Below are 25,507 nucleotides of genomic sequence, written 5' to 3' on the forward strand. Positions count from 1 at the left end.
CCCCGCAGATGGGGACAGAGACTTTTAACTTAATTTCTTACATGAACCCTGGATTGTCACCTGCAAGGAAGCTGGCTTCAATCACCCATATCCTCAGAGAGTGGGGTCTTTGTCTGCGGTGTTCTGGCAGTCTGGAAGCCAGTTTTCTTCCTATGTCATTTGTTCTGTGAGAGACAAATGCAGCTGAGGGCTCAGGGGGCTGTAGTTAGTCTGGTCTAGGTTTGGACAGTCTTGTTGATTCAAATAGTGCCTCCCAACCAGCCAATGTACACCTGATTACATTGTTCACTTTGGCATGTTGAACTAGATTCTCTACTGCTAAGTAAATCAGCGAGTTCCCTGGAGCAACTCTTGATTTGCACCATCTGAATGTCTAGCCCATCCTTTTCAAGTAAATTCAGCAAAATTTTATATAGGTTTACACTTTTGTTTTTCCCCTTCAGCCTTTGCTCAGTCAACCTGCAAGCTTCTAAGTCATTAAAATACAGGAGGCTGCTGCTGTTGTGGCTGAACAGGACATGAAAATGGTTCATGGACAAAGTGATCTTTCCTATACATCAGAATGGTCCAGGCACAGTGTTGTGTCTAGCCACAACCCTCAGCCTCCTCAGCTCTAATTGCACATGCCACCACCTCTGCCAGTTCACTCCATTCTCTACGAAGTACTGCTCAACCAATTAGTGAGATAAGCCTGTCTCCAGCCCAGTATGGATGTGGATAGCCTTCTTAGCTGCATCTCTGTACATGGAAGAATGTTTTGACAACTGAACATGGATCTTGTTGAGCTGTCAGTTTGACTCACTGTCCCAAGTGTCTCATTTATTGAGCCATCCAGCTCTTCCTGACCTCCTCAGAGTCAGTCCCAGCCTCACACAAAAGGTGGCACAGAAATACAGCTTGAACATGGCCTTCTGAAAAGGGTGAGTTTCTTAAAGCATTTGATGCCTTGAACAGTTTAGATCACTAGATCTGTGTGTCAGTACAGTGACTGTGCCCTCAGGATGACAGCAGCCTTAGAGGCTGCAGCTTCCTTAGTGCACAGCCTGGTTTGGCTGCCAAGATCCTGGGGCTTTTTGAAAGGCTGATGGGAAAGCAGAGGATGAGGAAAAGAAGTAGAAAAGCTATGAATCTGGGGAATCCCATACTCCCTTCTGGTTCCAGTGTCCAGTGTCCTCCTTGCCTTTTATTCCATAGGTATTTGTGTAGCACACAGCACAATCCCCACAGCACTAGCCCTTACGCATTTACCATCTTAAGCATCATGGCCATAAAATTTTCCATTTGGCTGGAAAGCATGCCTGTGGCAAATGTGGGATCACACGCTACATGTGGCAGGAGAAATGGAAAGGATGATCATGTGACATTGAAACCCTATATACAACTCCCAGGAGGGAATCAAAAGTGACAATGAGAGTGTAGTACTCTGCCCTGGGTGTCTGTTGTCCCATCAAATCACTCACACAGGTGTGTGTGTCTGGAAGCATCTGACCAATCCCATAGGCTAAAACTGCTGGTCTTTGTTAGCATTGGATAGTTCCTATAGAAAGGAAATTATTCAGTAAAATCAGCTGACACTGGTGCCTCTCCTTTGGTCTTGTTTTCCTGCTTGCTCCCTGCTCTGAGGGTGCTATTACCTTCCATTTCATGTAGCTCCTTTACACATTGGTCTTCCCTAAGCCACTCTTCCTCTGGTGGGTGCATATCTCCATGTGCCCTCTCTGCATGGACTCTTGCCAGCTCTAGAAGCTCCTAGCCAGGCTATACTTTCATCTCCATCCTCTCTGCCTCATTCCATCCTCCCTTTTGATGCCAGGCTCTGGCTCAAATCATTTACTGCATGCTGTCTTCTGAGTGGTTTTCCCCACTTCCTACCAGCACTTCTCTCTTGCCTTTTTTAGTTGCTGAACTAAGGTAGTTCTGCCTTTTTTAATTGCTGTATTTGTGTTGCTAAATGCTAATTTGCTCTTTCCCCTGCTTCCCTCCCCACATTGCCAAAGCCCTGATTCCAGATCTGACCTTCACCTCTCTGCTCCTGGGGCTCTTCCCCTCCAAAGGCCATCACCTGCCCTCTGCAGAAGCAGGGTTCATAGGATCCACAATGGGAATAGAACAGCCAAATCACTCTTGTTCCAGAAGTTTGAAAGGAAAAGGTTGAAACCCTTTGAATATTGAATAGCCATGGTGAAACTCCCTGCAGCATTTTTTGATAGCATATAATCCCCGCTTCCTTGGCTCCCTGCCACGATTTGGCCACTAGTTGTGATGTGCTGGGTCTTCATCTTGCATTGCTCTCTGAGGAAAAATCATGCCTCTTCTTTTGCTGCCCTTTTCTCAGCTCCCCTCCTATGTGATTGTGGGAAATTCCTGAGCAGGTACAGTTTTTCAAGGGAGACTTGGAGCTTTTATTTGAGTAATACTTTACTGCCCTGGACTCTATTACAGGAGAATTATGACTTTGTTGAGAAATTTCTACTGCTGTGAGCCAAATGAGAGATCATTTTTGTAAGTACATTGGATGAAATAAATTATAATCTAGATGACGGGCATTTACCTTGGCCTTTTTCCTCCAAGTGCAGTATAGAATTTGGCACTGCTTTGTTCTGAAAATATTATTTCTGATTATCTGAGGTAATTGATAGTGAAACGTGTACAAGTCTCTTCTAAAGCAGCAGTGCTTAGGCTATCAAGATGACACTCACTTGAGTCTGCAGCCCTTCACTCTTTCCTCATTCTTTTCTTGTGTATTACTCCCTCTGCTCCTGATGGCACTGTTTAATTTCACCACCTCTCTCCTTACTGCCCGTGTATCCTGTCCTCTGCCTGATGTTGCTCAGCATCACAGTAGCACCTGCAAGTGCAGGTAATGCCTTGTTGGTGCAGCTGCATCATGAGCTGGCTGCCAAACCTTTCCCCAGACTCTCCTGTGAGCGAGCAGCACCAGGTGTGTGCGCAAACTGCCTGCTTTTGGTGGGGACCTCCATATAACGGAAGGTGAAGGGTTCTCTAAGTGTTTAATCACCAGTGATGACCAACTCCAGCCTGGTAATTTTGTGAAGAGACTCTTTTCCTTGTTTGGGCTGGAGATAGATAGGCCAGGGCTTGGTGGTGGCAGTGTGGTCTACTCAACACTGCTGGGTTGGGCGATTGCTCCTCATGAATTAAATAACACGTGTTTGCAAATGGTACTTGACATGATGTTAGATGACTGAGCTGAGATCCAGGTCACCTAGAGATACCTGCAGAGGGCTCTCCATGAGGAGAATTAGTTGTTTTAAGTGCAGTAAAGCTTCAGTCTCTTAAAGGTCAATAAAGCAATTCAGCAACAAAACCATCCATATAGATGGTATAAAATATAGAGAGGTTTTAATTGAAGTAGAGATGAGGTGAACTCTGATCTTTACTGCTTAAATTTTGTCTTGAGCTGTGTCACTATCCTTTAAATAATCTTATCTACAGTCTTTCACTACAAGACCTGGAGGTGCAAGCAAATGAGGTCTCCCTCTGACTTCGATGAGTAGCAATCTTCTCATTATTATTTGCAAATTCTCTTTTCTCTTACATCACTGGAAAAGGTGTCACTTTGAAAATTTTTTGTCACCCTTGAAGCACACCTTGGCCGAGAGGCGAGCACAATAAGATGGCCTGAACCAAATCCAGATGTCTCTTAAATTTCTGAATCCTTTTCCCTGACTCAGTTACCTGAGGGACTCAAAGTGAAATGAAGGATTGTACTCCGTGCTTATGCTCTCTGGCATGATTGGAGCTTCCTATCTTCTTTCCAAAGGAACTTGTGCCTATTTTCATTAAAAGGGGTTGGCACCCTCCAGTAACCTCTTCCACAAACATGGCCTGAGCAAAATTAAAGGAAAAACAGGAAAGCGCTTAGAATGAAAGCAGCTACACATAAGGAAAAGAGAACAGGTGATTCTGGGGTTGGAACATGAGTAAAATTGAATGTCTCCCAGTTGTGAAATAAGGAAGAAGCTTCTGAGTCCAGCAGGAATGTAATTTGGTTTTGCCACACTATTGTTTCCTCAAATATTATTCTTATCACTTTTATTTATCCACGACCACTGAGGGCATGTTGGGAGACCAGTGTTTGTTTTGAAAATGTTATAATCTTAAAAGACAAAATGTAGGCACATGTGAGTGAAAGGAGGCACAATCTTGGCTAGTAAAGGTAATTATTAATAGTCATGATTTGTACTCATTCAGCATCTTTCATTCAAGGATCTCAAAGCATTTTGTAATGAGAGTTCATTGAGCCTCTCAAACTCTCTTGAGACAGCCAAACACTATGAACACCATTTATAACAGCAGGGTGCAGGATCAGACTGGTTAAGAATATTGCTGAGGATAAAGCTCAGAAATATTCTACCCTCCAATGCTATGGATGTTAAACCAAGCACCGGCTCCAGTCTGAGAAGCCTTTTTAATTTTTTACTGTAATTTATAAATATAATCTTTTAATGTTAAGCAAAATATGTAGTCTTCATTTAAGTCATTGGTGTCCTGGGAAGTGTAATGGCCCATGTCATAGTTGACTAAAAGTGAGACTACAGATAGTGGGTTAAACACACTTGGTTAACCATTTGTTTGCTGTTACAGTTTTCACATGAAAAAACCTTATATTAAAACCTGTCTTGGTGATGGAAAGTGATATGATTTTAGGTTTCTTTGTGTATTAAAACAGAAACACAATTTGCATATTTTAAGTATCTTTTCTAGCCTATTCAGGCTTCTGGCAAGAAAGCTATATTTAAACTGTTAATACAGTATGAATGCAAGTTTCACATGCAAAATTAGTACCATTAAAATGGTGAGATTTATTTTTCTTTTGAAACAAGTGATGCCACGGCACTTCTGATTTTGTTACCTGCTAAGGCCCTGCAGCTGGGCCGCCTGTTTTTTCACTGGGTGCTGAAGCTGAACTGCAGGGCAGGTGGTGCTGGTGCTGAGCACCAGCTCCAGCCCCAGCTCTGGGGGTGAGTGGTGGTCAGGCAGTGCTGGGGAGCTCCTGGGGGCTGCGGGCACCACGCTGGCCGCACATGTGAGCCCGTCACACCGTGTCACCCCTCAGTGTCTGGGGAAAATCTTCAGCTCTGCCTTTCTGAAGGGCTGTGCAAATGAAAAACTTCAGAAAGGGCAAAGCTCAGTTATTTCCTTGGATTTTAAGGGTGCTTCTGAAAGGGTAGGCTTTGGAGAAAGGGTGCTTCTTTCAGTCATTTCATTGTGGCACTGAATCATCTGAGTGAGTTGAGTACTGTGTCAGCACACGCATCTTTTTTCATCAGTATGAATATTGACACATTCCCATTTTTATTAGGTTTGTCTCTGTGCTTGCCCTATTAGATGGGAATATGGCTTGGTTGGTGGTGATACAGTGAGCCCTTGGAGTGCCACTGCAGCCCCCCACAGTTTGATGTCTTTCAGTAGTGCCACCTTGGACTGGCACAAGGGAGCCCTGTACAGGTCTTGAGGCTCATCACCTGCCCAGGCAAGGAGTCCTAGATGCACTGTGCACCCCAGGATCTATAGCCAAGATGTCAAGAAGTGAATTCAAACTCTTGTACAGCACTTTGCTGTGCAGCTCAGGATCAAAGCAGTAAGCTTCCTGTGGAAGCTTATGGCTTCTACTCTGAAATACAGTTTTTGACCTGTTGATAGCAGTAAATATAATAATTAATTAGTGCTTTGAAGGCCATCCTGGAAGCCCCCATTATTATGATGGGACGAGGAGAGGAGTTATGAAGCAGCCTGTAGGCTCTTTACTGCTGGTGATGGTCCATGGGAGTAAGGGAATGCTTGACTCTAAGCCCAGAGAGATGTGGCAAGGCAAACAGCTTGTAGCAGAATAAAGCCTTTGATCTTGAAACAAATAGATGAGTAAGCATAGGACCTCCTGATACAATTTTATGGAGCAGACTGAGCTCTTCCAGCCAAAAACATAGAGCTAAAATGGTACAGTCTCTTTATTTGCATATGGGTATAATAATGGTGCCTCATTCTCTCCCTCAGTAGTACCATCCAGCTGTTCCTTGAGTTCTTGGCTTTTTTTTAAAGTGCCTAAAATGTCTATTACCAAAATAAGTGGGGTTAATGGAAAAACACAAAACAACACAGCCTGCTCCCCTTTTCATATGAGATAAGCCTTGACAAGTAAAGCATATTTGTGTTATGATAGGGCCAAGAGGCCCCAGGCAAGATCAGGCACTGCTGCATTTGTTTCTGTATATACATTTAAGCACCAATGGGACACATTAAAATGTAGTATTTTATATGTGAAATATAGCTTAAATCTGCTGTTTCCTGAGATAACATGTAAAATATTTATTACTTGGAGAACCAGCCACTGCTTTGTATTTTATAATGAGAAATGGTCAATGTTGCTCCATAAAAATCTTGCACATCTGCTGTTAACTCTGAATATATAAACAGTCCATAGTGTCCAGCAGAAGCAAGGACTCACCAGAATAGCAGTGGAAGGTGTCATTTAACACAGTCATGCTCAGTGCAGAAGCCAGAAGCAGATGGTGGTGTTTACAGAGTATCCAGTTTTTATAATACCTAGAAAAAATAACCAGCCCTTCCAGATTCAAAACATTAGTGAGAATATGAAGAGTAGCTAGAAAAGCTACTTAGTCTGTTTACATATAATAGCATAACACAATCCAAGGACAAAACAGTGATGTTCTTTTGTTACCATGCTTGATGGTTAATAAAATGCTCTGTCTCTGTGTAGTCACTTATGTCGGAGAAGCTTGAACAGCTCCGCGGCATTGATTAATTAAGACAGAAGTATTGCTAAACCCATTTTAGAGAGTAATTAGGGTGCATGTGTGGTGAGCCTGTTGAATTCAGTATCAGTACACAAAGACCAAGATTTTGGGTTCGTGACTATAAGCTAAAAGCTCTGCTCCAGTGATTCAAAATAGACATCTGTATGAGCAGCCTGGCTTTCAAAACTCCAGGAACCGTCTCAATTCTATAATGATTTTGCATTCTGGCTTTACTGTCTCTTAAAACTACCAACAAGATATTTCCCCTTCCTACCTGTCTGCATCCCAGTTTCACAGTGTTAAAAAAAAAGAGACAATTCTGCAAAATTGCTGGCTGTAAAGTTAAAACAGAGGAAAATACTTTTATTGTTATTATTACTCAAATTCTGTGTAGCTTAATGCCACAAGAGATCACTGAAACTAAGAGCTTAGAAGGATTAGGACAGGCAATGTGCATGGATAGTTAAGTGAGGATACAGTTGCAATAATGAAGTTTAAAAATAAAGAAAAATAACCTCTAGAGCTTTGAAGCAGTTACAAAACTGTCCTATTTCAAAGCCAGGCAGTGTTAAACAAATGAGGGCTCTGCTGGCAGAACTGCACATTCTGGATTGCTGGTTTGCTGGGGGAAGGGGGGCAGGGCAGGTAAGCAGTGAGGGAAGCAGTGGCTTGTTCCATTCTGGCATGTCCCAGAAGAGCCCTTTCTCCTGGCAAACCAACACTTGAAATTTTGGTCTTCTGGTGTGGGCTGGAGGGCACTGGCTGTCAGTGGGTATCTCCTCATGCAGGGCAGCTTCTTCAGAGGACCTTGATGAACTATCCTCTGACCAGGAGTAAACCCAGGAATGTGCATGCTGCTAGGATTCCAGGCAGAATCCTCTTTTCAGGAATCTTTATGTACTCTGGCAGCTGTAACCTTTCACTCAGAAAATAAATCAAGAATTAAAATATTTTTTCTAATGCATTTCTTCTGTAAGAGCTGGCCTTAATTATAAACTGAATTAAAGCTGTAGGCAATCTTGATACTTCCTTGGGAGCACAACTCATGAGAGATGTGGCACTATGTTGGATGTCTTGCTCTGAAAGTTTGTGATGGGTTTGGACAGTCAATAAGTTTAAAAAAAAATGTGGTCTTTGTCAAACCATTGAACAAAAATTTATGCTGCAATACTATTCAACTGACAATTAGTTTTGGTGAGTGAAGAGAAAGGACTAACTTTATGCATTTGAAACAGGAGGAAAAAAATGAAGAGAAAGTAACTATCAGTGAAAGATGTTTCTGGCTGCCTTTCAATTCTGAATTCAGCTAATTCTACCTTCTGAAAAGAAGATAATTTCCACATTTCTGTAACTGGGAACACGTAATTGAAGTTATTTTCTCCCAGAGAGAAGAAGCTTCTTCTACAATGTTTGCAAATGGACAAGAAAAATGACCACATACAGTGTATTCTGAATGATGGTGCATTCATCACAGTATCATCTTTGGGTGTCTTTGCAGATTTTGCACTGCAGTTTTTACCCATTATGGGTAAATTTTTATGTGGGGATGGGGAAGGTTCTTGTTGGCAAATGCACCACACTGACTGAAGAGCTCCCTTTTCTGGGCAGCCCTTACATCTGAGACAGGTCTGGAGTAGAAAACATATGCCAGGGAAGCACTGAAGCAAGTATCGCTTTGTGTACCAAAATAATTATGCAGTGATTCCACACGACTGCTTCTTTTGACCTGGCTTTTCAGGAACTGAACTTTAATAAGGAAGATGAGCCAGATGTTGTTGCAGCATTTTGATAGTGGCACAAGCAATTAGCTCACTTCCTTTGTAGCATGAGGATACTTTCTGCTACAGGGCTTAACCCTGGAAGTGCTGGTGTTTTCCTTAACATGCCAACTAAGTATGAAGGACAGTGTTTATTTAGGAATGCTTTTTCATCTGCACATGCTCCTGCAATCCTCTTCTCTTCCTCAGCTTGCTCCTGCAGTCTTCTTTTCCCTGAAGTTGCTTGGTGTTTGATGACAGATCAGGAGAAAATAGAGGAAGTTTAATATAAACAACAACACCACAACTCTGTTTTGTAAGGAAAGCCAGAGTTATATTTTTACCCTGACCTAACAAAGGAGGAGGAAGGAAACTGTTTTGCTGAAACAAGCATTTTATATTGTACTAAGGATACACTTTCCTCCCTATGTTTGTGTGTGTGTGTGTGTGTGTGTGTGTACCAGCAAACAGCATGTTCATATGCATGAAATGCATTTTCCTGGAGGCACGTAGTCAGCATGTGCCATGGGACAAGGAAAAAGATGTGCCTAGTACTACTTAATGCTGGTCAAAAAGGCATAGCATTTTAGTCAAAATAAGTCAAAGTGTCTCATAACATTGTGGTTGTATTTGTTATTTCTGCTGTCATTGGGTACTGGATAGGAAATCTGCCTGGTTTGGAAAAGTGCAATATAGATAAAATAAAAGAGCAGTTTTGGAGGCAGTGTGGCCTCCAAAACCAGAGAGAGTCAGACAAAACTGAAAATCTGCAGATTTTGGTCTTTCATTTTAGAGGGCCTAGTCCAAGCCCTTATGAATTAGTTATGGAGGGCTCCCCAGTTGGGAGGTATGGGCAGCCAGCATGGAAAAGAGGGAGAGCCTTCACCCACCTCCTGCCAAAGCCTGGCTGTGGTGGCCTGCAGGTGCAGTGGCTTTGGGTTGCAGAGTGTTCAGTGTAGGTCTGCAACGCCAGGTAGAGCCCCAGTGAGTGAGGCTGGAAAGTGCAGGGCTCCCAGCAGCCTGGATGCAGGATTTGTCTTTCCCTTAGAGCCCATGTGTGATACCGGGCAAATTGCTTCAGCTCCCTGGATCTCACTGCCCTTTTCTGTGAACAGACTGTGGCTTGTGCCTTCTGCTTAGGTCCATTTATATTACAGGGCCCAAGGGTAAAGGCAGTGTTTCAGATGATGTGTGGACAGACCCCAGCAGAAGAGGCTGGTGATGACTAATGGGAAAGACAGGGATGGGGGTCAACATCAGCTTCAGACCATGCTGTCTTCTCCATGCAAAGTGTAGGAAAGGAGTCTGTGTTGTTGGAATGGCAGAGGTCATTCTTTTCTGCATGGAAACTGAAATAGGTACAATACCTGGAATAGAACCTTAAGAAGCTTGGATTGATTTCTCAAGCTAATAAATCCTTGGCTGCACTTGCTTTGTTTAAATATATATTCAGGAAAGATTTGTGATTGGCTCTTAGGAACAAGAGAGCAAAGGGAAAAAAAACAGGTTGTTCCAAGATTAAATGTCTTACATTTGACAACTTTAATTGACTTATTAATAAATTTCTTTTTTTTTTTTTAGGATTATGCTATATATTATTTCTAATAAAGTAGTTGTAGACTAGCCCTTCTAAAAAAGCCACCAAGCTCTGGCCAAAGGAGTCTGGGTGTTCTGGGTCAAATACCTGCTTCTAGAACTTATATGACACTTGCATGACTTAGAAGGCAAATGCAGGTCACCATACTGCCTGCCTCCCCATGTGAAAAAGTAAGTTGTCGTAACCCAAACAAATCAGCATGGTTACATTTGTACAAAGAGGTTTACTGCTCTATATGTGGACATTCAGCATTTCCAGATGCTCAAGACAACTGCTAGACAGCTAGAATTCCTGGAGAAATGCACAAAATCCTTAAATGTTCTTCAGAAAAAAATTCATACGCAAAAAAACCCAAAAACCTGAATGCATGTTAGGTCCAATCTATGTTCTCAGTCAGGGAGGCTGAATGTGTGGCAAACAGACCTTGCACAGCCCTTCAGGGAAATTCATGCAGCCTGGGGCTTATTCCAGATACACTTTTTTTCCCTAGGGGACCATGCCACTCCTCTCCCTCATGAACTGCTCTACTCTGCTACAGAATGGGTTTTGGGCAGGCAGTGGGTGCAGCTGCTGCATTGAGTGTGGGTGAACAGCAAATCCAGCCCTTCCAGGGAGCACAGGCCCCTACTGAGGCCAACAAGGGAGAAAGGTGATGATGCAGCTTAGCATGGACCCTAGAAAAGGAATTATGATGGGTCAGGAACATGGAGGTGTTTGGGTTTGGGAGTGGGTGATTGAAGTTATCGCAAAGCGCTGTTCTGAGACCTTCTCTGCATTGATTGATGTCTCATTTGAAATCTCCTTGCCTGAAAGAAAAAAGCATGGAAGTATATAGTTAATTCTCTTGAAGTGCAGTGCTTTAAAGCTGCTGTTCTCTGTTGAACATCACTGGCTCAATAAAGATTCATCATGTCAGATGTAGTCCCTAGAAGTGGTCAATGTATTGTTTCTCCAGTGATTTTACATTTTCTTGCCATCTAAGTAGTTATGGAGCATAGAAAAATGTTTCCTTGTTTCATATCAAAGGTCCAATCCTTGATGTAGGCAGCAATTAATCAATAAAATCACTTGCTTTACTGAAGTGATGTGTTTTATAAATAAGTTAGTTTTCATATGCAAGTCTTTCAAGAAAGCAGTGCACACAAGGAGAGCTGGTGTCAGCATTTTTTAATCCTGAGATGACTGAGTTTCTCCTTATGGACACCAAACTTAGCTTCTTCTAAGAAACTTCTAGGCACAAGACTATTTCTGTGCTTCTCTAAATATGCCATACTTTTGGTGTTTTCCAGGGAGAAGACTCTCTGAGACAGGCTGCAAATACTGTATGCAGCTGTTAGCTTGTGAAGGCCAAGAGATCTCGGGTTCTACACACATATTAAAACCTTTGTATCTCTAGTACTGAAAATCTGTGGACCAGCTCCTGATCTCACTTAAGTTAACAGCAGGATTTGTGTGGAAACAAACAAGAAGAGAACATAAGATGATGATCCCATAGCAGCTTGGGATCATCTGTCTTTGTCCATATACTCTACCACTGGAGAATTATCATTTATGTTGTGTTGTCAAGTGATGGAAACTTTTACCAAGTCTGAACTTAAATGCTTCCAAAGCCTTTTTCAGTTTTGGAGAACATTTGTATCAACTTATTCTTGGAATAATCTTCTGTTTATTATTATGTGCTACCCAGTTGACATCTAATTATGAGGCACAAGATACTTCCCATTCTAGGAGGATATATAGTACTTCACTGGATGTTCTTGAAAGTCCATTTTCATTACATTAAGCAAGGTGTTTACTTGCTTGAATCTCTTGTGTCTTAAAAAAAATTCATCACTGAATGAAGACTGAAGTTCAACACTGAACAGCCAATATAGCCCCTTACTGTGTGAATGCTTTTATACCACATCACAGGCTGGTGCTTTTTTTTTTCAGAGTGGATATCCAAGCTCTGGACCTACATCAAGCACTCCTGCCTTCAGGCCTGAGGATGAGCTGGAACATCTGACCAAGAAAATGCTGTATGACATGGAGAATCCTCCGTCTGATGACTACTTTGGTGAGCCATGTCACAAGTGTTTGTGGTCCTCTTCTGTATTTACTGGGTTCAGTAATGGGAGGCCTGACAACTGCACTGGTAATGTAGTGACACTCATTTTGATGGATATGCTTTCCATGCTTGGGCTGGAAGTGTAATCATCCATAGGAATTCCTCTGTAATTTCAGCATAAATCTCATGCTCACTCACTGTATGTTTATAGTCTTACTGGATATAAAGTTGAATTTTTCAGTGTCTGGTTCATTTTCACACCATCTGTCCCCAGCTTCCAGGCTACCAGTCTGAATTCAGGTGCGGTCGCTGTTGTACCTGCCTGCCCCATCCCTTCTCATTGCAGCTGCAAAAAAATCTGGCAGTGTAAATGTGCTCTGCTTCCAAGGCATGGATTTTCATTTTCTGTGTGCTGGCACAGATTAAAAGGAAATCCATTTTGAGTCAAACAGGTTGGTTATACATGGAGACCCAGAATTGGGTCCAACTAATACAAGTAAGACAAATCTGGACTGATTGGTTCACAACGGTGTCATCTGTCTTACCTGGAAAAAGATAAGCATCTAATTTCCTTCTTAAGTGGTATAGAGTATAATTATCTTAGGCATCTATAGGTGTAGAATTATATCTTGCCTTTACATGAAACATAGGTGATAAGAACTGAACTCTGCATTGAAATCAAGAGTCTTGGGCACTCAACAATGGGCTTAATTTCTTACAGGCTTGGGTAATAATGTTGTTATGAAACAAACTGTAGTTTGCAGAGTTTAAGACTGGGGCAGGCCATTCATTTTGTATTCTTTATCTTCCTTTATTTCAACTTTTTTTTTGAATTATTTTAGATTGTCCCCAGATCTATTTGCTCTACAGTTAGGTTGGACCAAAACGTTTCTGGCTTAAGGAAACTTTCGTGCTCTGGTTTAATCAGAAAGTGGGTGGGACCACAGTTTCACTAACAAACAAGGATCTTGCAGTGGCAAGGATCTGATAATATGAGAAGATTAAGATGTTCTCATCAAATAAACATTGCCCTTGTAGGTGGGGTTAGTATCAGTCCCAATTCTCTATCAGTACCTTCTACCTTCTGTGGCTGCACCCTAATAACCAAAATGTCTTCTCTGTAAAGACTGATAGTCATCAGAATTGATGATTATCACAGATCTGAGGTGCAAGCAGGAATGGCTAACTGAATAGAAAATAGCCAGGGAGCATTTTCTGTTTTTCTGCCTTGGAACTCATCTCTGCCCATAGCCATTTTGGGTCACTCTCTGATGTTTTAAATATGAAGCTACAACCAAATAAACATAACATGTATTTAGCCATTAGCTGGGCAGGAAAGAGGGGGAAACTTCTTTCCTGCCCTCTTCTGGCAAAGGGCTGAAGCCCTGAAGCATGAGATCTGATTACATCAATTTTCTTAAAGCAGAACTGTGTGGCAGGAGTTGGTTGATGGACCAAAGCCCATTCTGTTTTCCTTTTTGCCCAAGAAAGTAGGCAGATAAAAAAAGATTCACAGGCTGCAAGGTCAGAAAGGACCTTGCCATTATACTGCCTAATGTCCTACTCTCAGTTTCTCCCAGGAACATGATTGAATCATGACTTAAAAAAAAAAGATCTAATCTTATCTTTAAAAACTTCAAGCAATGGTGAGTCAACCACCTACCCTGATAAGCTGTTCTAGTGATTAATTTTCCTCACAGCTCGAAAATTGCTTCCTGAAGTGAAGCTTTAGTTTTGTTTACCACTTGTATTTATGAAAGCTGCAAAGCTCAGATTTTGCAGACTAATATTGTATGACTAAGATTGTTGTGCTCTGTTGGAGAGGGTTGTGCATCAAAGTTTCTTCATTCAAAAGGGATGCATAGCTGAAAGGGTTAGAACATAAAGTCTCTCAGGTCATCACTTTGGCTATCAGATCAGACCAATGTCAGACCAATGCCATGCCATTAGCTCTTAATTCAGGAGGAGACGAGAAATGGAAAGGAGGCTTCAGAGCACTCTGAAGTTTTGCCAGTGTTATTTATATAAACAGCAGCATAATCAAAGATGGAATAATCATGCATGATGCATGGTGGAAAAATCAAACAACAACCTTAGTCCTACCCTGGGCAGGTCATGTGTAATTATCAACCGCACCTGATTGATCTTCTGATTGCACTCTGTGCCACTGAAGTTCATCTCTGAGGTGATGTCCAGCCTTGGCATTCTTGATGTACCAAAGAACTATGTGTTGGGCTGAACATCTCCTCAGCTCCCTGAACATGCTGTGCCCCATACAGCCTTCTGGGAGCCTTTCTATCTAACAAAATGCAGAATTCTGGAGCATAAGTGCTTCATATGCTTAGGTACAGTTGATGCCTGAAGAGGCTGACCTGGAACAGAGGCTAGACAGAGAAAAAGGAATAAAGTAGGTGTTTATTAAAAGGCCTTCAAAGGATACACCTTGGGCAGTACCAGAGCCCAGCTGTGGCTCTGTCCAAGATGAACCCAAGATGGATGCAAAATGGATGATCAGTCACGAGTTTTCACACTTTTATAAGTTTTGGTCCATTTACATATTGGGGACAATTGTCCAGTTACAGCTTCAGGTTATGAAGTCCCATCCTCTCAGATTGCTCTCCTCAATTTACTGCTGTTTGTACTTCTTAAGCCTAAAGCTGCGGCTGTGTCCTTGGTTCTCAGGCTGGGAAAGGATTGTTTTGTCTGACTAAACTGTGAAGAGAACTTGCTAACAGTTAATATTAAGTTTAGGGTCACACACTAAAGGCAGTACAGAATCTAAAAAATATGAAAGCTAAAACTTAAGGCATCACAGTGAAAGAGGTAGGCTGGCCTCATCTTCATAGCTTTGCTCCAGCCCAGGCTCCTCCCTGGGTCTCTGAAGTCACAGTGGTTGAAGCTCTCTGATATGGCAGTGCAGGCCGGGAGTTTTGTTCTAATTCTGGCTATGTCAGAACTAAATACTCATCTCTATTTGAGCCGTCAGCCAGGGCCTTCAGTAACTTCGTGCTCATGTGGAAAGAACAAATTAAGTGTGGGAGGGAAAAATAGTCTTTCAGTTTTGGTTAACTGTCTCAACCAATATCTCTGCCCTTTTTCTTTAGTTGTTTAGCAGGGTAGTATGGATTGTACAGGATTCATATGGCATATTGATCAAATAATCCAAAAAAGGACAAATGGGCAGAGACATTGACTCTGATTTGCATTAAATATCCTATGCCTGAGGTCTAAACGCCATGGTAATTGTAGCATACCAGATAGCTGTCATCTAATCACTTTTATTAGTTTGAATTTAGAAAACTGGATTTGAGCATATTAAAAGTTGGTTAAGAGCAGATAGGTTTTAAATTGAAGAATCTAATTAACCTTGCTAGAAAGCTGCAAGGCGTTACATTAAGTCATGAAAATAATTTGTTGGAATAATTACATTTGAACTGTCAGGCCGGAGAAAGGTCATTTTACTTGGTCTGCCAGCACTCTGGGATCTTCTGTGTAACCAGCTTCCTTCTGCAGGTTCATTCCCTGTATCTCTGGGTCTCAGTCAAGCCATCTTGGTTCTGTAGTCAGCAGAATCTGCCCAGCAGTAGGCAGGGTGAAGGTTCCTTGGGAAGGAAGAGGAGTAGTAGTCACTCAAGTTGTCTCTTTGCCCTGGGAATTCTGTCTGGCAGACCCAGTGAGCTGAGCTGAGGAGCTGGGCAGCCAACACTTCCATCCAGTCTGTGCTTACTGCACCTCTCTGCAGCTTCCCACGTGGAAACCACTGAAAGTGATTTCAGAGTTGGGGGAGCGGTTCTAAGCAGGGATTGCTCACACACAGCTGGCAGCAGGGCATGGATCACACTGCCCTCCTGGTGAGCTTGCGAGTGTGGTGGGAGCCAGGAGGAGCATGCTGGAGATGCTTGGAAGCAGCAAGATCACAGCTGGCAGTTTTGTCTTTCCAGGACTTACCACAGCAGCACAGTCCAGTCACTGGGAAATTCTTTAGCTGCCATTGGCAAGGCAGTGCTTAAGCATGGAAATATCACTAGGCATAATAATTTTTAAAAAATTCTTGTGAATTTTTAGGAGTTCAATGTGCATGTTGGGTATTCTTCCTAACTTTTGTTAAGACCAAACTACTACAATAAGTCCAAGCACCCCAGTCCTTGTTATATGTCCCCTCCAACCCCCTTGCAGATTCTGGAGTAACTGGTGGAATGACTATTCCTGGGAAGTCCTTGGCAGATCAGCAAATTAAAGTCTTTTGAGTCTAAGCTGCTCTTCCTTCTTTACTGATGATTAAGTTGCTGATCTGTGGTAGTTGGCTGTCTTTAATCAAATCCCTTTTTATTAGGAAGGATTCCCAAATGTCTTATGCTCTGTGCAGTAGGGATAGTTTCTCTCTATCACAGCCCTCCCTGTTGATAAATGTGTTATTATAGACAGGCATGTCTGATTTGTTTGGAAAAAATAATACCTAGTGGAGTGGAAATTGGGTAAGGTTGAAGGAGGAGAAATGGATCCTTATAGGAGATTAAAATGAAACTATCAAAATTGTTTGTTGGCCGCCATGGGAAATTACAGCCCTTGATTCTGCATTTTAAAAAACCCAGCCAAATACACACACACACAGATCACAACTGTTCTGGACCACTGTTTCAAGTCTTATAGAAAGAAATTACTTCTGGCAGCTTATCAGTCTCTATCACCATGCAGACAGTGCTGATTAAGACTGGAAAAGTGCCATTGGGGCCCCTCATCTCCTGTTGCCTTCTGGACTATGTCCCAGCTGAGTCACTCCCCACAGCAGTTTCCCTGACTGGTGGGAAGAAACTCTCACTGGTATTCTATCATAAATGCTCAGAGCTACCAAAGGAACCACCAGTTTCATGTATTGGATAATGTAGCAGTCTCCTTTTGCAGCTGCAGCATGCTGTAGGGATGCATGGAGAGAAGAGAGATGCCAGAATCATCCTGTGGGAAATACTCCGTTTGTGCAGTAAAGGAATCATGATTTAAGTTTGAGCTGATAATTCAGGAGATACAGGGTTTTTTATGTGTATTTTCTGTGTACCCTGGCTTTGACAATGGGAGAGATGGTGCAGAATTGGGTTGAAGAGCAAAGCCAAGAAACAGGTGACTTGACTTTCTTTTCTACTTCTCATCTTGACATCTTGACCTGTGGTAGATCGTTTTCCCTTTTCAAACCTATTTTTTTCCTTTTTCACTGAATTTACTGGAAATGATTAGCAGCAGCAGTCACATGTGCATCCCCTGTGGAGAAGTCTTCATCTCCAATGGTTTTTTGAGATGTCATGTCACAGTTAAGATTAAAGAATGATAAGTGACACCAGTATTGAATCTGCCAAGGCTCTGCCAACTTTTCCCATCACTGGCTTTGCATCTCCATTTGGCTTCCATTCATAAGCTAAAATTCCTTCAATAGGACTAGAGACCTAGTATCCAAAGAGTTGAATGTGTCCCCTAATTTTACTTCCTGAGGATCAGGACATGGGTTAGGAGGTAGCAGTCCAAGTCAGGTATGGGAGTGGGTGTGGTAGAGTTGTAGGAGGTTCAGCTGAGGAGACACTGCATGGTCCAGTTAAGACTTCCTTTGGTTCATGCTGTCTTTGTTTCCTTTGGCATGGCTCTGAGCACTGTACAGTTCTAGAAGCTCTAAATTGAACATGGTCTGTGTTGCATTTCAGTCTTGGTCAGGCATATCAGCAGCCTCTAAAAGGCAGAAGTAGCCACTTGGTTTCATCTGAATTTTTACCAGAAAAAGAAACTGAAAGTTGTCATATCTTGCCTGTACTCTTAGATCTGTTCTGAAAAGGTTATCATTAAAAGAAGCATATTATTATTACAAGAGCATAATTACACTGTAATTTTGCCATGTAATGTGATGTGTCTTTTGTCTAAAGGCAGGGGTACTGCTGCAAGGTGGTGTCTGTCCTCATTTGAACATCTGGGTCAGAAAATAGTAGGTTAGACTTTCAACAACTGATGAGCTGACAGTCATTTTCTGTTATGTAACTGCTCACAAAAGCAGGAAGAACAGACATATAATGGGGACCCTTTTCTCCATTGTCATTCAAGTAATTTTTTTTTTTAATGTTCAAGCCATATTCCAGCGTTTGCACACAGGCTACAAAGCCTGGGAGCAACCTCTGCTCAGGGAGGTCACAGTGCAGCACCATCAACATCCAGCGGCCCTGTTGTGGCCTGCCGCAAGGGGATTCACCCTCCCTCTGCTCCCCAGAGGCTTTAATTATCTTGGTAAATGGCTTTCAGAGCCTGTTTCTTCAGTCTCACTTCTGTCAATACTTGCCACCCTTGTCTAGCTTCTTTTCAGGGAGTCCTCTGCCTGTCGGCATCCTTGCACAGTGAGGTAGAGTAAATTTATTAGGGTAATCTCAGTGCAACCTAGATGGATAATTTTAGCCCACAATTCCAAAGTAAGAAGAGAAAAAGAGTAAGCCAAGCCAGTGAGTGGTTGGAGAGCAAAATATACCATATCTACATGCACTTACCTCCAGCCATGAGAAAGGCAAGAGGCTGTGAGCTGGTCTAAGTTGCTTCTCAAGCATTTGAAAGACTGGAAATGGATGCAGAAGTTTGATTCTTCTTGATGTTGATCCTATCCACATCTTACTCTGTATTAATTCTGGGAAACATGCTTTATGAAGCTAAGCACCTAGATCTTTTTATGCCAGGTATCTTAGCCTTATAAAGGCTTGAGTGCACACCTTTTAAATTAAGATCCTGCAGATGTAGCAGTCAGGAATCAGAGTTGCACTTCTGTAAGTCCTGAGCACCTGGCTCGCACATGGGCCAGGAGACAAGAGATTAACCTTCTGTTTTCCTCTTCTTATCTACACAAGAGTGGTCAAGACTTTGCATCATGAGTGTTTCTGAAGCACAGTCTCTTTAGAGACCACCACTGTTTCACAGATGGGATCTAAATCTTGCACCAAAACCACAATTACCCTTTGTTACTGTAGGTCATAAAATCCCAGCTGGAACAGGTAGCAAGCAGCATGACTTTCTGTGGTTTTAATGCTCTGGTTTAGCTTGAATTGCTGGCAGTCAACATAAACATATTCTTACTTTTGAACAGAACTGATTTTTGATGCAGAGGTTATTTAAAGGAGAATAAGTTCAGAATTCTGGAGTAGCACTTAATCAAAGGGATTCCCATGTTCACCTGTATGCTGTGAAAGAGAGTTGGGTTTCAGGCCATGAATGAAATTAGGTTTGTCCTGAAAGCTAGTAAATAAAAACTGATAATTTCCTGCTGTCTTCTGAGAGGAGTGAAATGTGATAATGAAATTCAGAAATGTGTCTTTCTAAAGTACAGCTTTATTCTACATGATTCTTCAGCATGTTTAAAAATTAACATAGCCATGAAAAAAAGAAAATCATGAGGATGGTGGATACTTCTTTCATTGTGAGAGGACCCTTAGTGTGCTAGGACCTGTACAGACGGATAGGAAAGCTCATCTTTCAGAAAAACCTTTGAACAATGATGAGGCTATTAGCCAACCCCCCATATTTAACAGTCCTACATGGAAACAAATCAAATCTTTCTACCTTAATTTGACAATTCAAAGACAATCCAGCTTATTCATTATGAATTTACAAAGTCAAGTAAACTCTCTGTGGATTGAAAGGGCTGAAGAATTGATAGTGAGCCATCAAATCTTCAGCTGCAGTTCATTCATCTGTAGCTGGCTCAGATCATTAAGAAGCAAAAATGGGACCTACCTGCTGGCTGTTTCCTGCTCCACATGAAATGAGCTGGCTGATCTCTGGGGGCTCTCTGTGGGGATTAAAACCTCATTAAAACCCAGAAATTGTGGCACCTGGAGGACCCCTGGTTGGGGATCAGCTTGCTGAGGCCAGGAGCTGAAGATGGACTGTTAGTCTAGCACATACAGGATTGAGAAGGTTGGTTCTTCTTTTTATGGAGTGCTACCAGGAGTTTCCTCCATCTGGGATATCATAGACTCTAAATTCTCACATACAGGTATTTTGAGAGGGGGTCTGTGATGTGTGTGTCTGTGAATGAGTGAGAATGTTTCTCTGGACTGTAATATTAAAGGAATAATTTAAACTTCGGATAGGGCTTTGGAGTGTTTAAAGCCTCAAGACATTCTTCTGTCATGACTTGTAGCTAAGTTGTCAAGTGAGGCACAGACATTTAGTTTTGGAGCTGGAGTTAGAAACCCTTCCAGCAATGCACTCTTGGTTAAATCTTTGTCCCAGTAACATGAAAACAGTTTAATTTCTTTGTTTTGAGTTGGTTGTTTACATGACCTGACAGAAAGGAGCCCTTTCTTTGCTTTTTAAAACTGGACAGCTCACCTGGTCTTTGAAGCTCTGTGGACTAAATTGGCAGTTTGCTCCTGTGTTCCACTGTGGCTCATTGTGCTGCAGTGGCATCCAAGGCTGTGGTCACACTGTAATATGTACAAATTAAATGTGGAATAGGAACAGGGTGCATCCCTCTGAGTTCTGAAACTGAAAATATGTCAAGGACCAAGAAATTACTGTCCCTAATTTACAAGCGAGGGGCTGACTGGAAGAGTTAAGATGACTCACCCAGAGTCATGCTGAGATCCAGTAGCAAAGTGGGAATTGAGCCTAGAATTCCTTCAAGTTCCAAGCCTTACCCAAAACTGTGGCCACGCTCTTTATTTTATGTGAAAATCAACCAAAATGGACTTGTGAGCCTTGTCTGATAAGAAATCACAACCAGTCTGAAGGCTGTTCCCAGCAGGCTGAGCAGAAGCCCTATTTTCCAGGGTTAGTTACAAGGCTGTGAGAACAAGAAAGGGGAGAAAATGTGCTCCAGGATCGCACTTGATCATTTTAACTGCTGTTAATGTAATGTACCCACTAATGTTAGCACACTTCAGCATTTAGGTAGTTCAAGGCCATTAGAAAAATTGATAATTTCACCATAATAATCTGTTACTTTCCACTCTAGTAATCACTGTTCCAGGGAAGTGGGGCACAGTGTGGCATTTATTATTTCTTCTTCTGGTGGCATTTGTCTCATGCTGTCTTTTTTTGATAGGGTGGTTTGTCTTTTGCTATAGCTTTTGGGGGTATTTTAGTGTCATTAACTCAAAATGAGTTCTTTCCAGTGGGGCAAAAGGACAGATTTTATCTGAGAGTGAAATGTGTTGAAAAGAAAAATTAAACAGGACTGTCTCATTTGCTGAGTGTTCTCCAGCCTCTTCACTTCTGATGGAAATGCATCAAAACTGTTTGGTTTTTTATAAGGAATTGCTTTGACTCAGATTCAGTGAGATGAATCATAACCCACTTTCTCATCTGAGATGCGAAAAAAAAAAAATTCCAACTCTGCTGTCAATGTCAGCATAATCAATACAGAGTGATTCTCAGTGGTGCAAAGAGGTAGGGGAGGATTAAAAGAATGAAAATAATCAAAAGTAGCCAAACTTTCCCACTGGTTTTAGTAAGCTGAACTGTTTTCATGCTTCCAAATGCACCTTGCTGTTCATCATGTCATGTCATGAGCACATGTTTTCATGTCTCTGGCTACAAGCCAAGGTCACAACTGCTGCTCTAGGGTCAGGAGACTGTCATCTCAAACTGGCAGGCAGATCACGAGAAGCCAGCCCTGGCAGACATTTGGGATGCTACAAGCAGCCAAGAGTAAACCTGTTTTGATTTGTGAAACCTGCAGTTGAGATGTCCCCTGCCTGTACTGTGCCAGCACAGATTGTGTCAGCTGAGCAGGAGAGAGTGGCAAAGCACCGTGCCTGTCCCATTGCCCTGCGTCAGCCAGCCCCATTGAGGGAAACAGACAATGTCAATAGCAATAGGATCACTGTGGGTAAAAAGTAGAGATGGGAGGCTACATATAATACCTTGTCACCAGCTTTCATTTAAGAACTTGCTCATTTGCTTTTTTTTTTTTCTTTTTTTTTGCTTTTATTTTTCCTTTTTTTCCTTGTGTGTCTGCCAAGACATGCACAGAGATGTAGAAATAATTACTTCTGTAAGTGTTAGCTAAGAGCCAAACCTTTGAAAAACTGTGTTCACAGCACCAGGGTCAAAAGGAGACAGCACAGGTAGTGACATGAGTTCTGACACTTGACAAATGCATCTCTGCATTGAACACAAGTGGTTTGGTAAAACACCATGGCAATAGCGGACCCCTTTGTTGAAAGTTTAGAGGTATGGGTACAACCATCTTCCACAGCCTAAGGTACTGTCCACTGCTAAGGACAGACAGCTGGATGTGGGATGTGAATTACTTTGTTTTGTTGATTCTTCCAAATCACTGTCCCAGCCATGCTAAGTTTAAAGCTGTGAATCAGACTGTTCAGTTAGCAGCAGTGTTGAACTTTAATATACAATTTCCTCAACAAATTCTGGTTCCAGACAATATCTTGAGCGCTTAATAACTTACTATCTGCTCAGTACATGTTCTGATTCTGTCTGTACTGTCAGGGGCAGGCTGGGCAGGTGATGTGCTGCATTCTTTGTGAGTGCAGGTTGAAAGAAGGGATACTTTTTGTGGGGGTTTTAGTTGCTTTTGTTGTCATTTAAAATTACACTTGGAAAAAAACCCAGCTTTTTAAATGTCTCTATTTCCTCACTATGTGCTTGCTGTGAAAGTCAAGTGAATTCAGCGTGTGACTGTCAAAAAGCTACAGAAAGCCTGAAGCCTTTTACCTTGAATTTTCACTTGTGTTGATGAATGGCTGGGACATGACAATAATGACTTTCTATTCTTTTTAGTGCAGAGTTGTGATCACATGAGCTAAGGAATTGTGTCTGGCTGAGCTGGAGGGAGACATTTAGAAAGGACTGTAACATGGGTCCTTTATGCTGTGCAGAGGACTGTCATATGAAGCCAGCTCTTCTGGACAGGAAAGTCCTAGCGAACGTCACTGCCAACGTGGAGCTAATTCTGGTCATGTGTTCTTGTTGTCATCTCCACGAGCTGCGCAGCTGCTTGTCATTTCTGTCCCGTGGCTGGAATTAGTGAGGATCCTAAAATGCATAAATAAAATGTGAGTGTGTACACACACATATATATATAGGGCAGGATACTACCTGCTAGTCTGATTCTAATGTATTCCTTTCTTTCTCATTCTCCATCTCGACATCTCACATCAGCTCATCCAGTTTCTGATGCCTACATGGGTCATGTGGAGTGTGACTCTCTCCAACACTGGCAAATCTGATGTGTGTTGTTTAGAGGAGGGAGGAAGGTAAGGTGGAAGGGCAGGACTGGGGAAGGTATGGCTACAATAACAGTGGATGTTGGGGTGGGACATTTTAAAATACTCCATCTTTTATCTGAACACACCTAAAACCATTGCCTTCTTCTAAAGATAAAATGGCAAAGCGCAGGCTTCAGTGTGCTGTGCTCGTGTTGTTCCATTAGGCCACTACTGATGCTAAGACCGCTATAGCCTCTTATTCTAGGTATACTCAATTTCCATGCATGGCAACAAAAAGGGGAGGGGAGTGAAAAACGGAGCTTGCCCATGGTTAGATTTATTTCTGCTGTTTCTTCACAGGCAGAATTCAGAAGGTGAAGGAAGTGGAGAATGTGCACTGCAGATGTGCACAGCTGGTGAATTGCCATCTCCATGGCATCCCTCTGTCAGAAAGGCAGCTGAGGAGAGACACAAGGTCTGTGTCAGTTACATGGCCAGCTCCTAGTGAAAGCTTGTCATTTGAACTCTTTCAGTCTCTTTCTGCCCTGCTGTCTCTAAATTGAGTGAGGAATGGAAGCTGCTCTCTTCACCCACACAGGGAAGAGTCACATACTTTCTTGAGGGCTTACGCAAAAAACTTCACACCAATAATGCACGTTTTAGGAGCTCCAGCAGGAGGGTCAGAGACAGGCTTTGGAAAAGAGGCCACCTCCAAACTTAGGCCAGAGGGGCATTGCTGCTCTGGGGCTGGAGATCGGTGCCCTGAGCTAGGCCTGGTCATGCCTGTAAAGGTGAGAAAATTGGTTTTTGTTCGTAAGGCCCATTGATCCAAGTGTGGCTTGGTCTTTTAAACAAAAACAATACTACACAGAAAGCCAGTTAGTCTTGGGACCTCGGTGGGTTTTCTGTTATTTCTTTGCTTTGATTACAGCAGGACATTGGGTGAGGAGCCATAACTAAGCTGTTTCAAATCTGCAAACTCTGCTTCCTTCTGTTTTGTACAGTTGCGAGGTGTGCACACACAGTCTTGCTGTCTATTGCCCTTTGTGGCACAACCTTCAGGGAAGACAAGGTGGCTGACCTGTGGCCTTGAGTCCCATGTAAGTGACAGAAGTCCTGGTACTATGAGTAACAGCTGTTAGACAGCAAGCAGGAATGGGGTGTATCCAGCAAATGTCTGATTACAAGAGCTGCTCTGGCCTAGGGAAGTTGCAGAACAATTTGTTTAGAAGAACAAACATTTCACAGGATGATGTTCTGAAGCATGGTCTAATTGTGGCACATAGTGGCTCACATCTCAATAGGCTGAGAAGAAGATGCTGCAACTGACATCAGCTTGGCTAGAGTAAAATCAGTCTGGCTGAATCAATACTGCCTAGACTCTTAGGACATCAGTGTGTGCTGTAGCTTCATTCTTGTGATCTGGGGACGGGGGAGAACAGAACAATATACAGCACAAATACGATAGTAAAATGAGATATTGTTTCTCCATGGCAATTTACTGATTTTTGTCTCACTCTTAGCTGGGAATATTGCATGACTCTTAATACCTCAGACAGGGCTCATTTGCATGAAAAGGATCTCATAAGTCTTTTATCTGTGATTTCTAAAATGCCAGTCTCTCTCTTTTTTGCTATAGTGAGGTTCCTTTGACTTCCTCATGAAGCAATACTGGAAGTTGGACATTTTTGTAGGTGTTCTAATGTTTAGATGTGGATCCAAAGCTTATCTCAAACTCTTCCGGAGTCATCTGGTCTAGAACATGGTTGTAGACTTCCAACAAGCTACATAATGCATTTTGTTTTGTAGGTCCTCATCTGTGCAGGGATGCTTAGAACAATGGAAAACAATGAAAACAATTTCTGAAATGTTCAAGTCCCGAAAGGCTCTATTTTTAAGGCTTTTGTAAGTTGTAGCGTTCCACTGGGACAAAAGTCTCCCACACTTTTTCCTATGCTGGGGTGGCAATAATAGCTTCTCTGACTTACCCATCACATCTGACTTTGTCAACATAATAAAGCTGCATCATTTTATATGAAAGTGGAAACCAACTGATTTAGACCAGTGTTGGCTTTCTGGGATTGGTCATATAAATTCAAAAGACGTTGACTAAGTTTACATCAGCTAAAATCAGGCTTGGT

The 25,507-nt window shown here is 42.2% G+C and overlaps 1 protein-coding gene across 6 annotated transcripts in view; it reads left to right on the plus strand.

The window, feature by feature from the left end:
• The window catches only part of LPP (LIM domain containing preferred translocation partner in lipoma), a 333,154-nt gene that overhangs the window by 236,874 nt on the left and 70,773 nt on the right, over nucleotides 1-25,507 (plus strand). For all 6 annotated transcript variants that reach the window (XM_050978157.1, XM_030227018.2, XM_050978158.1 and 3 more), the window contains one exon: nucleotides 12,066-12,189. In XM_050978157.1, the coding sequence (XP_050834114.1) occupies nucleotides 12,066-12,189 (124 nt within the window). The remainder of the gene's footprint in view (nucleotides 1-12,065; nucleotides 12,190-25,507) is intronic.

Source organism: Serinus canaria, chromosome 9 (genome assembly GCF_022539315.1).
Source record: "Serinus canaria isolate serCan28SL12 chromosome 9, serCan2020, whole genome shotgun sequence".
Lineage (NCBI taxonomy): Eukaryota > Metazoa > Chordata > Aves > Passeriformes > Fringillidae > Serinus > Serinus canaria.